General features: G+C 45.3%; 1 protein-coding gene across 1 annotated transcript in view; it reads left to right on the top strand.

Moving 5' to 3' along the window:
• Stk39 (serine threonine kinase 39) overlaps positions 1-14,553 on the top strand; it is a 265,532-nt gene that overhangs the window by 54,744 nt on the left and 196,235 nt on the right. Inside the window, 1 exon segment of the mRNA NM_019362.1 lies at positions 4,279-4,391. Coding sequence (NP_062235.1) covers positions 4,279-4,391 — 113 coding nt within the window.

The following is a 14,553-nucleotide window of genomic DNA, read 5'->3' as shown; positions in this document are numbered from 1 at the left end:
GCCTATGATATGGAAACCAGAGTGATCTACCAAAGTCACTTCAGGTGATTCTCGCCTCTGGTTATTGACTTAATTAGGTCAGAACTCGTAATTAGCATGGCATCCACTACAGGTGTTAGTGGCAGAGTGGCTTAGAATAGACTGCGAATGGCTTTGCGTCAGTGTTCTGGGGCTGCTGTAACAAAGTATCATAAGCCAGGTGGTCTGAAGCACAGACTAAAATTTACTTCCATAGTTCAGGAGGCTAGAGAGTGAAGTTCTAGGTGCTGTCCAACTTGATTTCTGTGTCTGTCTTCCTCGTTTGCAGACCTAGTACCTTTCCTCCGGGTGAGGAGAGAGGAGAGTAAATTTTTGCTCATCTAGTCCAATGATGCTAGTTGTCACTCCTGATGGACGTTTGATCTCTATGCTCCTAACAGGCCCCTTTTCTAAATTTATTGTGCTTTGGGCTTTACCATACATGTCTTTAATTTGTAGCAAAAGTTCAGGTTACTGTAGCGACTGATCCCATCTATATTCTGCATAGGGAATGAACAGAATGAAAGATTTACCCAGCCTGTATCAGGAGCAGCCACCTTTGGACTTCTATCATCTAGTGAATTGCTTGCCACCCAACAGAACTTCAGTTGCTGTTCAGTTTTGCCGATGAATTCATATAGGTGAAGAATTAATATCGGCGAAGTTGTCTTCTGGCTGTTAAGCCTAGTCCTTGAAATGAGGTAGCCAGGGAGTGGTGCTTCAAGGGGTTGTTAATGCATTAGGCTCTGTGAACACTGGTTTATGTAATGGAAATACCTCTGAGGTAAGTACAGAGGAATAAGGTGCTGAGGGCTGGGTGAGGAGGACTCACAGGAGACCCACGCTAAGACGGTTGCTAGTGTTGAAGATGAAATTTACATCTCAGTCTCTGATTTCCTTTCTTCTTTTAATAGAAGAAGCACTGGAGCCTGTGTTAGTTTCTTGAATACTTATCGGAATCCACAGTTATGACACTGAATTTCATATCCAGAAAGTATCCCTTTGAGTGACTTGAGGTGCGAATGCAGCCATGGAGTTTCCTGGTGATTGCCTCGGTTCAAGCAACAGTAGGGACGAGGAAATGAGAACACATGCCCACAAAGACAGACCTATACCTTGGTAATGAATTCAAGGAAACTCTGCCTCTGGCTGCAGTCACCATCGTTTCTGTCTAAAACTTAGAAGCTGTTCTTTGCCTGGAATTACAGAAAGTCACCAGAAAAAAGTCCACATTGAGTTAAAATATCCTGACAAGATGGAAAGGCATAGCTTTCTTAGTTCAGCACATGCACCACCGTCCCTTAGAACATTTTAATTCATGTTGGATGGGTGTCTGGAATAAAATGAGAGATGTTCAAGACTCCCTAGTCCCAAGGATGCTAGTTCTTAGAAGCGCACCATCAAATGTTACTGAGTCATAGCTCGGCATTGAGGAGAGGCCCTGCTTAACCCTTCACTTGCCTCCGTTTTGCTTCACATTCTAGCACTTGCTTATTTATTGGGTCCTACATTTTCAGGCTTCCCTTTAAATTGTTCAGCAAAGCACACAAAGTTCCTCAAGGCAAAACTGCCTTCCCATTATTTCTACACTGCCCTTTGAAAAATTGTCAGGTCACCTCTTCCTCTCCCATCGAAGCGTGGATTTCCTTTAGCCCTTGGACTCTTCACTCTCTTACAGCAGGCTTCCAAGTTTAGATCACGACTCGCAGTAGAGCATGCTTTGAACCAAAGCCGCACAAAGCTGTTCTTAGCTCTCCTTGGCAAGTTACATTCTGAAGCTTCTCCTTAGAAGGAAAGCCTCCATCTACCTAAAAACTGAATTCACGGCCCACCAGTGTATCCCGGCTGGCAATCTGGAACCAACCAACCAACCAACCATCCAAACGCGCGCGCGCGCGCACACACACACACACACACACACACACACACACATGCACTAACCGGCATGCCTTGCCCTTGCCCTGTAGTCTTAGGCCTACATTCTTCAATTATTGCAGGCAGGAGGACCATTCTTTATCTTGTATCTCCCTGTGAGGAGTAGACTTTGTTCTCTTGGTTGCCCTCTCTTTTCCCCTTGGTTCTTGGTGCCTTCTGAAGTTAAAGGATGTCTCTCTATTCAGAGCAGGATCTCCTAGTGTTCAGTAGACGATTATATCCTTTCTTGCTGTGGCAGAGGGCTTCTGCCGGAAAGCTTCCTATTTCCTGTCTGGAGATAAAAGTTATTATTCTTGAGATGGCTATAATCCTAACAAGTAAGACACTCGTCATAAAGCAGGAGACTTCCCACTTCTCCCGCTTCAGAGAGTCCTTATTCGTGACTGCATTTGTGAGTGTATTAGCGGGAGTCGCAGTCTGAAGTTGTAAGCCAAGGGCCGATGGAGCCTGATGTTACATGCACCTGTTCGGCCTTCCTGGGAGCTGGCCTGCTTTTCCTTCTTCAGTTGCTCTGATTTGAAAATGCTGGAGACCGTATTAAGGGTGGAAGAGAGGGACATGGAGATTGACGTCAGAGTGATATGGCACGCTGCCAGCAGCTAGTTAAAATGATGGTGGATGTCTCTGTTGGGTCTCAGGCTCATTGCTAACCAGCTACTTAGCACGTTCTCTGAGGCGCCCTTCACTGACAGTCTCTTGTTCCGGGGACTGGGAATACATTTTGCTATCAGCAGGACTCTGTAGCGTTTGACTTATCCGGAACATTTATGGCCAGCGAGGTCAATCTGATGGAACTGAGGCTCATGGAAAGCCCCTGGGGTTGGGAAAGGAAAGCCCCATCACACAACAGCACTGAAAGGGAGGCTCACTTGTACCTTTTCTCCAGGGTGGTTCTCTTTGGTTGAGCTACTTAGTATTGAGGAAATATTTTCCTGGCAAGGGCGATGCAAGCAAGGAAGGGCAGGCTGTGCTCTGGCTTGTGGGAAGCAGACAAAGAGCACAGTCGTGGGCGGCTGGCACACTGACTCAGATCCCAGCCCAGTCCTTCCATTTCAGCTATGTGACCTGGGGCAACTTTGCCAGGTTCCCTTCTTCTCACATATAAAATGAGGCCCATGATAAAGGTGTACAAGCTTTAATGGGAGTTTTACGGCGACAGTGCTACCGTGCTGTGGGTGTTCAGCACACGGGGCTCACACAGGTTGGGCTTCTGTGTGTGGGAGCCCTGAAGGTAGAGAAGGTGGAGGGTACTAGGCTGATCCTCCAGGTTCTTAGGTCCCAGCTGGTAGGGTCGCGGAGGGCACATCGTTCCTAAATCAGCTCTTCCGGATGGAGGTTAGAGAGTCACGTACGTACCCGTTTTTGTACAGTCCCAAGTGTAGGCTGTGTCTCTTTTATTGGATATGTAGAGGCGAGAAATGGTTTATGTGATTGGAGCGCCATTTTTGGTATTAACTGCAGAACTAAGATGCCTTGCTCTAGGGAGGGGGTCTTTTGCCTCGGTGGGATATAAATCTGCTTAGAAGCTCTTGGTGTTGTGCCACGAATAATCACGAATAATCATCCCCCTCCACATTCTGTTCTTATAAAATACGGATAACAGCATGGCTCCGTCCTTTAGGAGTTTTAAGTGCATTAGCTAATGAGCAAGAGACTTTAAAAAACATGCAATTCCCAGGAATGCTAAGAGCTTTTGTTACTACGGATTGGCATTATTTCACTTGGCAACCTTAAGAGCTATGTTTTAAACAAGAGAATCCTAGGGTGGATTTCTGTTTGTTTGTGTGTGTGTGTGTGTGTGTGTGTGAGAGTGTGTGTGTGTGTGTGTGTGTGTGTGTGAGAGAGAGAGAGAGAGAGAGAGAGAGAGAGAGTGTGTGTGTGTGTGTGTGTGTTTTCCTAGTTGTAGAGCAAGAGCTGAACCCCTGGGAGTGTTCAGGATGCTAAGTCTCAGGACACAATGGAAGTCCTGAAAGTAGCCTAGGCTGGACTGGCTGGCACGGATTGCACTGAATAGAGGAAGAACCCAAGATAGAAGTGTAGTTGAAGGAGTCTGGACTCAAGGGTGATCACCACTCTAAGCAGAGTTATACTCATACTGCTGGTCCCCATGTCCTAAGAGAAACACCTGGAAACATCCCAATGTCCCCTTTCTCCTCTGGATAATTATTGTAGGACCCTGGGGACCCTTTGAAGATGTCACTGGTAACATTTTGAACATCTGCAGTCAAAGACTTAAAATACAGGCATGTAAGAAAGAGATGCATAGTTAGCCGCCGCACACGGGTGCTGCATGTGAGAGCCGACCTCCTCTTTATTTTGTTTCAGGCAGTGGAGCGACCGCCGTGGTTCAGGCAGCCCTGTGCAAACCCAGGCAAGAACGCGTAGCCATAAAGCGGATCAACTTGGAAAAGTGCCAGACGAGTATGGATGAACTCTTAGTGAGTATAAGGGGAGGGGACTCTGTCGCTCGCTCTTCCTGGCCCTGGGCACGTGGAATGGGGGGTAGTGTTTCTCGGGAATGAGCCACACCCCTTTCTTTTCCCCTGGGGGATGATCTGTGATTAATAGTGTTTATTGCCATGTTCATTCTGTGCAGTCCCCGTGGTCCCAGTGTGACACTCCATGTACATTGTATACTCTGCCCTGAGGTCATGTGACTTCTGACCCCAGAGTCCGACGTCTGGCTTCTTCTGGCCCTTCTCTAAGAGTTCATGGCACAGCTGTGAATTCTTCCAAAAGTACTTTTTGCTCATTTACACTTGCTTTCATAAATTACCAAATCGTATACCAGTTCAGTTTTCTTTTGTGATGTGCAACAGAGTTCGTTTTGGTGTTGACACAAGTTTGCTGCTCTGGCCTGCTCACCTTGTACTCTGATTTGAAACGAAGCACTTACATAAACTGTTGGAGCTTGTTTGTGTAGATCTGACTGTAGGAGCATTGAGTGGCAGAAGGAACAATCGCTTTCGGCTTAGCAGACTCATTATTAAATGAACAGCTTAGCAAATGGTTATTAGTTACCCAGCAAACTGTGAAGGGTTTTAGAGTTTAATCTCATAAATACAGTTTCCTTCTGCTTGACCATTTTGTTTGTTTTTTTGTTTTTGTTTTGTTTTTCCTTTTTTTTTTTAACCTTTTGGCCGTTTATTTCAGAATAAAAGAAAACTGCAGTGGAGAAGAAGTTAACTCATTGGTTATCCCGACGCTAATCCCAGCACAAATATTAGTCCAGTAGCACCATACAAGCTACAACGTATGATGACAGTTGGCTCCCCATAAATAAGCCTTTTGTTTTATTCTACGTTGGGAATGGAATGCCATTAACAAGAGCTTTTTGTCTCTCCTCAGAATATAGCTTTTATTTCAGGCTTAATTACAGTACACTATAGTATAAATTAAGTTCAAGGGTAAAGCTGTACTTTTCCAGATCTGTTTGGCCTTCCACTTTTAAATCAGGTTATACAGTGCATAGGCCCCGATGGGACTGAAGCAACGCATTGCCAGTCAAAGCCGAGATTAGAGCAATGGCTTCTGAATTATATGTTTAATTAAAAAATTCATTTATGGAGGGTTTTTTTTCTTTCAAAATTTCAGTCGTACATTGCTTGTGTGGGCATTTTTACTGAGCAAGACTTACCTGTTTCCGGCCGTGTAGTGATCAGTACAATTGTGTCTTTGTCCTCTACCGGTCCCCAAGGTCACCTTCCCTGGGTGGAAAAAGCATTGACCAAACAGTGGGGAGAGTCGGGTCCTGCTTCAGCCACCAACTTGTTTTTAACTGTAGTTGCACTGCCTAATAGCTTTGGGTCGTTTTAAGAGAGAGCTGGAGCTGAAGGTCCTTGAGGTCTCTTGGGAGTCTTCTTATTCCGTGGCTCTGCATGAGGTTGCGTAGCTTTTTAAATTGCGAACCACACATTAACATTTATGCCTGGTTTGAAATATCCCTTAAGAGCTCGCCCATGCTGTTTGTGTTGCATTGTGGTGCTCTGCTGGAGCCCCAGCCACCGACTGTTGATACAGTGTATACAGCTTGAGTGCGCCTGCGCAGACAGGCGCAGGCAGTCTTGGAAGCAGGGTTCAAGCTGTGCGGATGCTGTGGTCTGGTCTCCGTCAAGCTCTGAGTTGCCCAGGGCCGCTGGTAGCTTTTTCTTCTTTCTCTTTTTATCACCGCTGGCAAACAGGCATGATGGCCCAGTTAGGGCTAGATTGGAGGTCAGCAGAGACATCCTTACTTCAGTCCTTCCTCCCTTTGCTGGGACCAGCGTACCATCACGGGCTGTATGCACCTTAGCAAGCTGTTTAAAGGTTGTGCTTTTCATTCCTTTTGTGCTCGGCCCCATCAGTCTCTCCGAGTCTGTCCTTTAGCTGCAGTTAATTTTCCTGAACCCCTTCTTGCCGTAGCGCCCAAGCTCTGTAGAACACACGCGTAGTTACGTATTCAGTAAAGTAAAACAATGAAGTTCTCAATCTCAAGGATGCTAAGTGAGTGGATATGTTGCTTTGGTCTTTACTTAACTTCAAACTTTTGCCCTTTGAGCGTCTTGACAGATTAAGAGATGATGGGAGGAATGGCTCTGGCACTTCAGAATATACTACTGTTCCCAACTTCTTCTGAAACAAAAATAACTAAGAACTGAGAGTGTAGCCTGCCCGAGGTCACCGGGCCTCTGTGGTCCAGATGACAGACATAGGAGCTTTGTCAGAGTTGCTGCGCCCTTTCAGCCTCCACCACTGCTGTTGCTTGCACTTTTATTATTCCTACGGTTTCCCACTTTGGCAATGTTTGGACATCCGGTATCCTAATAATCCTTTAATTCCATGAGCGTGTATTATCTCCAGGTTGGAGCACTGCCTCATCTCAGAGGGTGCTGTGTGTTAACTGGAAACCATTGTTCTTAGAAGAGACAATGGCCACTGGGGTCTTTATCTTGTGAGCGCATTATGTCATAGAAGTCACAATTATCAACTATTTACCAGCTCTTGGAACATCTGCCTCCCCCAAGGGATCTTTCACCCCCAAGACCGGTACTCCCTGCCCTGTTCCCAACCCTCAGTTCTCTCCCTGAGTTCACAGCCCTTGTCCCACGATGGGAGGAATCTATATGCGGGGCCAGATGTGACCTCACACAGCAGTTTGTACCTTTCCTGTAATCACGGCCTCAACTCCAGGTTTTGCTGAATAAGGAGACGAGTTGTTAAAAGTGCGAAGCAGGGTGCCAGCTTCCCCCAGGATAAAGGGGGAAATAAATGTCAGATGGACTCATCGGGACTGAGTAATTGCTGATTTAAACTTATCTTTTGAAATGAGTTCTGCTCCAACTCCTCAAACTGGTTGAGGATATAAAAATACATTTATCTATTTATTTGATAGTTACTTAAATATCATTTCTATAGTGTGCTTAGTCTGTTTGTATCCTGAATTTCAAGGCTGGTTGTTAGTGCAAAACCTCCTTTGGTAGAGTTTAACAGTAACTGGAGTAGGGCACGGACGGTGAATAGTTGCATTCACGTACGGACTGACATCTCGTACTCCAAGCACGTGCTTTCACTCTGTATTCCTCCGCATTTTTCTCGTCTGTTTTGGAGTTTGCCTGTGACTGACTCTAGTCTGTCAGGATGAAATGACCATTGTGGATAAGGTCTGCGTTACGTCCTTCTTAAGGTCTACCTTATGTCCTGTTTCAGCATGTGCTCTGACCATGCTAAGATTTGTTGACCCCACACTTGGTGCCAACCAGAATTCCACAGTGATACTGGTATAAATGGAAATACAGAATAGCTTATCACCTCTGGAACATATCCCTTGGTTGTGAAGCAGGGGTTTCTTGATTTCACATTTACCGTATGCTTTAGACGCTGGAAGGTTCATGATCCCTGGACTGGTATTGAATCAGTCTCTTCTTTCTGGAAGAGGAGCAGTGAGGTTTCTGAACAGAGTTTTGAGATTTTTGGTTTCTTTGCCCCCTGTGGGTTGGGGGTTACTTTAGCAGGCTGGTAAACAGATTGCTTGCTGCCCAGTGGGAATTTAAGGCTTGCTAAGTGAGTCTGACCCTTGTCCTGCAGACTGCTGCTGAGCTCTTTTGAGTCTCCTGAAAGTGCTTGCTTCCCCGGTTTGGGGTCAGCTTCAAAGGTTAGGAGCACTGTCCTAGGGCACTTTTGAATCTTCTTAAAAAATCCACTATATAAGCGGAGAACTAGTCATCTGTTCGTTGAAGGCATCTGTCTTTTCAGACCATCCTCAGATGATAGAATAAATTCCATAAACATACCATTCATTGTTATTTACCTTGTCACTGAACTTTTCTTCCAGGGTGTTGATCTTTATCCAGAGGCTACTGAACATTTTCGACTCACGAGCTAATTTGGCAGGTTTTTTTTTTTAAGCATCTCATCACTCTTTGCCTCAAACGTTGCTCCCCCTCCCTCAGCCTCTCAAGTGTTGGGATTACAGATGTGTGCCACTGTGGCCAGCATTTTCTCGAACCCTAGGTTTTAACCATTCGCCTCTTACCTTCGTCTCTGACTTGAGTCCCTGTGTTTAGGTCTGTCTTCGGCTTAGTCAGGGACAAGTCAGTTTCATCTCTGTGCCGCTGAACTGTCAGCTCATTGTCATTAGTGATTGTAATTATCAGGCCATACATTGTAGGAGAAACCTTTACCCAGCAGCTGAAGCTCTCGTTTCTTTAAGAGAACAAGGCAGGAGGAGCAGGAGAGAAAAGAAAGGAAAGGAAAAAAATAGTTCAGGCATGACATTATGAAATTATGTAATGATTTTACTTTGTGATGGATGACAGATGTGAACACAGTCACCTCAAAGGAAACAGTGACAATACAAAATGCTGGCTGCTGGCTGCTGTCGGAAGGGGAAGCAAAGGTCCCAGGGCCAGAGGACTTGCCTGTTTCCTACTTACCCAGCACAGCTGCCCAGGGTAGGGAGAACTCACCCTGGGGCCCTTTCTCTTTCATTCAAAGGGAATCATATTAGATGGCAGGAGTTCGCCTCTCTGAGAGTTCCAGGATTGTGGCTGTTTATAAAGCTAAGTTGTGTAAAAACACACCTTCCAGATTCACTTAGACCAGAACACAGATCACCAGTGGGTTTGCTGGATGTTTACTGCAGTGTTGTGCTGTAGCAATGAGAGTCTCTTGTGAAGTCCCCGACCAGGGTGTGCAGCGTGCTTTCGTTATGTCCATGGTGAAAACCTTCCGGTCTCCTGAGCCTCCGTCGTCAGAGCTCCAGCTTCTGCCCCTCTCCTCCTCTGTCATCCTTGCAAAGGCAGTTTGCTCTGTCACAGACTAGATTCATCGATGAATCAAGACATCTTTTTTTCTTGCCTCAGCAAAAAGACATTGCTTTCTGCTGCTCGGCTGGCTATTATTTTTTTCGTTCTTTTTGTCTCCCGTTCCCTCTCTTCTCCACCCTCTTTTCTTCCTTTCCCCTCTTTAGAAGCATAAATTAGCTTTGATTTATAGAGTGTTTTGGAGAAACCAGAGCTTTGGATGGTTCCCTAGTTTAATGATCATTTTGAGAGCAATAGTCAACCTCTGACCATAATTAGATGCGGGCTCTCCTGCCTCTTCATTGCAGCCCCACTGAGAACAACCCCCACCCCGCCCCCTTTATTTGAGGCTTCAAGAAAACAAACAAGCAACCCCACAAATAAAACCAAACCTCGTCAGTGGAGTGCTAGCAAAGTTAGTCCTTTTTCAAGTCATGTTTTCCCTTCATGGCAGGAAGACTATTCTGCTTTCGAAAGCTTCCAGCTTTTCGAGTTGGCCTCCAAACAGTAGTTTATGCGTGTCCTGGAGTAGTTTCTAATTCTGCTTGGACACATTAATTTTCCAATTAGTGAATTGTCTATCCACAGTCCAGCTCTTTCCTCCTCAGATGTGGGACCTATTGCATCCTGCTCCTCAGTGCAGTCTTACCTCACGCCTTCAGTGATGAAGTGTGTGTGTGTGTGTGTGTGTGTGTGTGAGTGTGTGTGTGTGTATGTGTGTCTGTGTGTGTATGTGTGTGTGAGAGTGTGTGTGTTTGTGTGTGTGCGTGAGTGTGTGTGTGTGCGTGAGTGTGTGTGTGCGTGAGTGTGTGCGCGTGTGTGTGTGCGTGTGTGTGCGTGAGTGTGTGTGTGCGTGAGTGTGTGCGTGTGCGTGAGTGTGTGTGTGCGTGAGTGTGTGTGTGCGTGAGTGTGTGTGTGCGTGAGTGTGTGTGTGTGCGTGAGTGTGTGTGTGTGCGTGAGTGTGTGTGGTGGGGGTCTGTAAGTGTTGCCCAGTTGGAGGCAGAGTTCCCTACTTCCCCAGTTGGGCAAGGGCTATTTTGAAGACATGGACACATGTTAAGTAAATGGGAGAATAATTACTTATGTCCAAAGCAAATTCGTTCCTGTGGTTCCGGACTTACATTGACCTATAAATATGTATGATTTGGTTGGAAAAATAGTTTTCGGTTTTAGAATGTCACATTTAAAACTTATGTCATAGTTTTTTCACATACTAATTAAATAATACCAATTGAATTAATATTTAAATGCATTTAAGTGCCAGAAAGTGCATTAAGCGTTAGAAAATTTTGCTGAAATGGCTAAACTTGATTTTTAAAACAGTGGTTAATAATGAACACTGCAAAAGAGACTTCTTTGGGCTTCTGTTTTGTCAGCAACAGAGACCTGCCTAGTCTACACTCATATACACAGGAGGAACGGACCTACCTAGTGCACACTCATACACAGGAGGAACAGACCTGCCTAGTGTACACTCATATACACAGGACGAACAGACCTACCTAGTGCATACTCATATACACAGGAGGAACTACCTAGTGCACACTCACACACAGGAGGAACAGACCTGCATAGTATACACTCATACACAGGAGGAACTGTCTAGAGTGCCCTCATATACACAGGAGAAACAGACTTACCTAGTATATGCTCATATACACAGTGGGAACAGACCTATCTAGTGTACACCCACATACACAGTGGGAACAGACTTACCTAGCGTATACTCACATATGCAGGGGGAACAGCCTTGCCTAGTATATGCTTATACACATAGCAGGAAGGGAATGCTACCTAGTATATGCTCATATACACAGGAGGAACAGAGAGCTACTTAGTATACACCCATATATGCAGGGGGAAGTATGGAAGGCATTTCAGATTGAATGCATCTTTGGTCACGTGTCCCTTTTTTGGATGCTGAGGACTGAAGCTGGGGTCTCATGCTGGAAAGCACTTTACCACCCAGACCCTTACTTATGTCTCATGGCTTTGCACCTCACCTTTGCCATCGTTCAAGAGCTCTGGACAATGCTTGGGTTAAGGCAAATACCTTTGCCCTTTCCTGTTGCCTTCTTTTCTATCTTGCTTTGTGTTTTCCACGGGGAATAAGCCCATGGCTGTAAAATTGGCTGTAAAATTACCTGTGTGCAGTGTGCAGGAGAGCTTAGAAGGCTGAGGCTTGTCTCCCTCGGGCAGGTGGTTCTTCCCTGGCAGAACTCGAGTAGGGCCCTGCACTCTGTTGTGGGACAGGGTAATCCTCAGAAAACAGATTTACTTCACTTTTCTGCTTACTTTGTGCTGGCATGACAGTTTGTAGCCTCTTTAGCTTTTTGGTTCCCAGGAGTTTGACATGCCGGTGACCAAAGACATTCTCTGGGGTGGGTTATTTATTTATTTATTTATTTATTTATTTATTTATTTATTTATGGCTTTGTGAGACAAGGTTTCTCTGTGTAGCTCTGTCTGTCTTAGAACTCACTTTGTAGATCAGGCTGGCCTCGAACTCACAGAGACCAGTGCTGGGATTAGAGGCACTCACACCACACTGTGCTCTTCATGTTAATTATTATTAATAATATTATTAATGACATCATCTATCTAACTTGTAGTTTTCTCAATCACAGTTGTGGATAAGCTGAGCCTGTTTCAGGTTCTGTGGAACTAACCTGAGACTGTGTGTGAGCTCTGAGTGTGTGTGTGTGTGTGTGTGTGTGTGTGTGTGTGTCGTACACAAATGTACATGACTGCTGCTGTTTATTAAAGACCATTTAAGCCAACTTAATTTTTTTTTCACTTTTTTTCCTTTATTAACTTGAGTAATTCTTATTTACATTTCGATTGTTATTCCCTTTCCCGGTTTCTGGGCCAACATCCACCTAGCCCCTCCCCCTCCCCTTCCTTATGGGTGTTCCCCTCCCCATCCTTCCCCCATTACCGCCCTCCCCCCAACAATCTAGTTCACTGGGGGTTCAGTCTTAGCAGGACCCAGGGCTTCCCCTTCCACTGGTGCTCTTACTAGGATATTCATTGCTACCTATGAGGGCAGAGTCCAGGGTCAGTCCATGTATAGTCTTTAGGTAGTGGCTTAGTCCCTGGAAGCTCTGGTTGCTTGGCATTGTTGTACTTTTGGGGTCTCGAGCCCCTTCAAGCTTTTTTGTTTGTCTTTACACACAGTTTTGTGTCTCCACAACCAATCTCGTAAAACCCGAGATGTACACTCTGCTGTCTCAGCGAGCAGATATTTCCCCAGTTTGATTCCCCACTGTACCCGGGAGATTTCCCAAAAGGTCGAAAGGTCGACACTGTGACAACAGCTCTCTCTCTCTTTAAAACTTCCCAAAACTAATTCAAGCCGATGCAGAATTCATGCTTCTCTAATACAGTCTTTTTTCCTTTCCAACTTAAAACATTTAGAACTTTCTCACTTCCATTCTTGCTGTCAGTTAGAATGTGCTCCCATAAACCCAGATAGCAAACCACAGGAAAATATTTCCAGAAGGAAACGTCAGAGCACAGTTTTTTTGTTCGTATGTCACAGTGGAAAATTGAGTATTTGATTCCTTCCTTGAGTTGGGCTTTCTCTGCTGATATTTGTCCCCTGAAAGATGCAAGGGTTTGCCTCATACCAGTATATCATTTTCATTAATTAAGAACTTGATGTGACATCTTCATAACTGAACCTGACAGCCAGGAGAACACTTTGCCCTTGTAAAAGCTTTGTTAATAGTCTTCTAATTTTTGGCAAACTTTAAAAATGGCATAGTTCGTATTACTTACTTGGTATGAAATTAATCAATAAAATTCGTTTTGGCGGTAAAGTGTCGTGTTGCCCAGGCTGTCCTGAAATTCCATACGTAGTAGCAGAAAATGACCTTAAACTGTGGCTCCTCCTCCCTCCACTGGATAAATGGAGAGGACACCACCGATCTCAGTTTCGTTTGGTGCCAGGGGTGGAAGCCAAGGCTTCCTGCCTTGTGGGCAAGCACTCTACCAGTTGAGCTCCCTCCCCAGACCTTAATTTTTACTTATTTTTAACAATACTTTTTATGGTATATGGTATAAGTTAGTTGTAGGCGGTGGTTCCCCTTCTGAATGATGCTGTCACTGTCGAAATAGAAACTGGAGAATTACTTTCTGAAATCTTTTTATTAATTTGGTTATCCCCACATCATTTAAGGATTCATTTAAACACTCGGAGAACATCACATACATCGTGAAGATGTATTTCTGCTCTCTCTCACATTCGACCAACAAGATTTATAAATGTGACGTACTTTACATTTTCCTCAATTTGTCTGTCTTCAGGTGCTTTACCCCGTGTCCTTTTCACTTTTTGCACTGGCTTCACAGAGTGTAATGAGGGATTATAAACAAAGCAGACGCACAGTAACAAGGAGACAGATGGCAAAGATCCAGCGGCAGAAGTGAAGCTGGCTCCTGACGCCATTGTCCCCATCTGTGTGCATCACAGGAAACTCCTTGAGCTGTCAGGGCCAGTGGTTGTGTCACATGAACCTTCTCCAGGAATAGGTGAACAAGGTGCTGGGGTCAACCCTGTGCCTTTATGCCTGAGCAAGACGCCTATAACTCTTGCAGTGTGTGACCAGTGGCCGTTCCGGTGAGGTCCAACAGTTGGAATATTACTGTGTGTCTCCCGTTCTTCCCCTCAGTTTGTGCTCAGCTAGGCAGCACACGGGAGGGCCCGATTCCTGCCTGGCCCCCAGGCAGCATTTGGGTTGTATTTCCCGACCTTCTCTCTGCCACTTTGCTGAACTCCAGGCTCAGAATGAAGTTCTGCTCCTCAAAGCTGGGTTCCAGGTCTCACAACATAAGCATTGCTGAGAAGCCGGCTACAAGGTACCCTAGGTGTGATCCAGACCTGTTGTGTGGAACCCGAATATTTCCACACTCATGTGACCCCCGGGTTCATATTCCAGCTTCAGAAGCCCCAAATTATGCTTCTGCATAGGCTGTGACCCGGTTAAGGGAATCCGAACTGGATACAAAGTTTCCCCTCCGTCCTTGGGCAGTACAGTAGTACCTTTTCTTACATATAAACACTGGTAATTCATTGTCCCTTTTGATTAATAATCTGAAAGATTGGCAGTTAGGAAGCCGAGAGCACATTCATTAACAGGAGTGTATGGTGATAGTTCAGGAGTTTGTCTGCAGTCAACATACTTCATCTGTTCCTGTGCTTAGAGATTGGACCCTACCTCATGCTCCAGGCTGAGTGGCGGAGGCATTCACTTGCTCATTGGATGATGTTGACTCGGAAAACCTATGGTTGGGATGTGTTTCATTTCTCCTCTAGAAG

The sequence above is a fragment of the Rattus norvegicus genome, chromosome 3, assembly GCF_021556685.1.
Source record: "Rattus norvegicus strain SHRSP/BbbUtx chromosome 3, alternate assembly SHRSP_T2T, whole genome shotgun sequence".
Taxonomy (NCBI): domain Eukaryota; kingdom Metazoa; phylum Chordata; class Mammalia; order Rodentia; family Muridae; genus Rattus; species Rattus norvegicus.
This window is presented reverse-complemented; position numbering and strand designations above follow the sequence as displayed.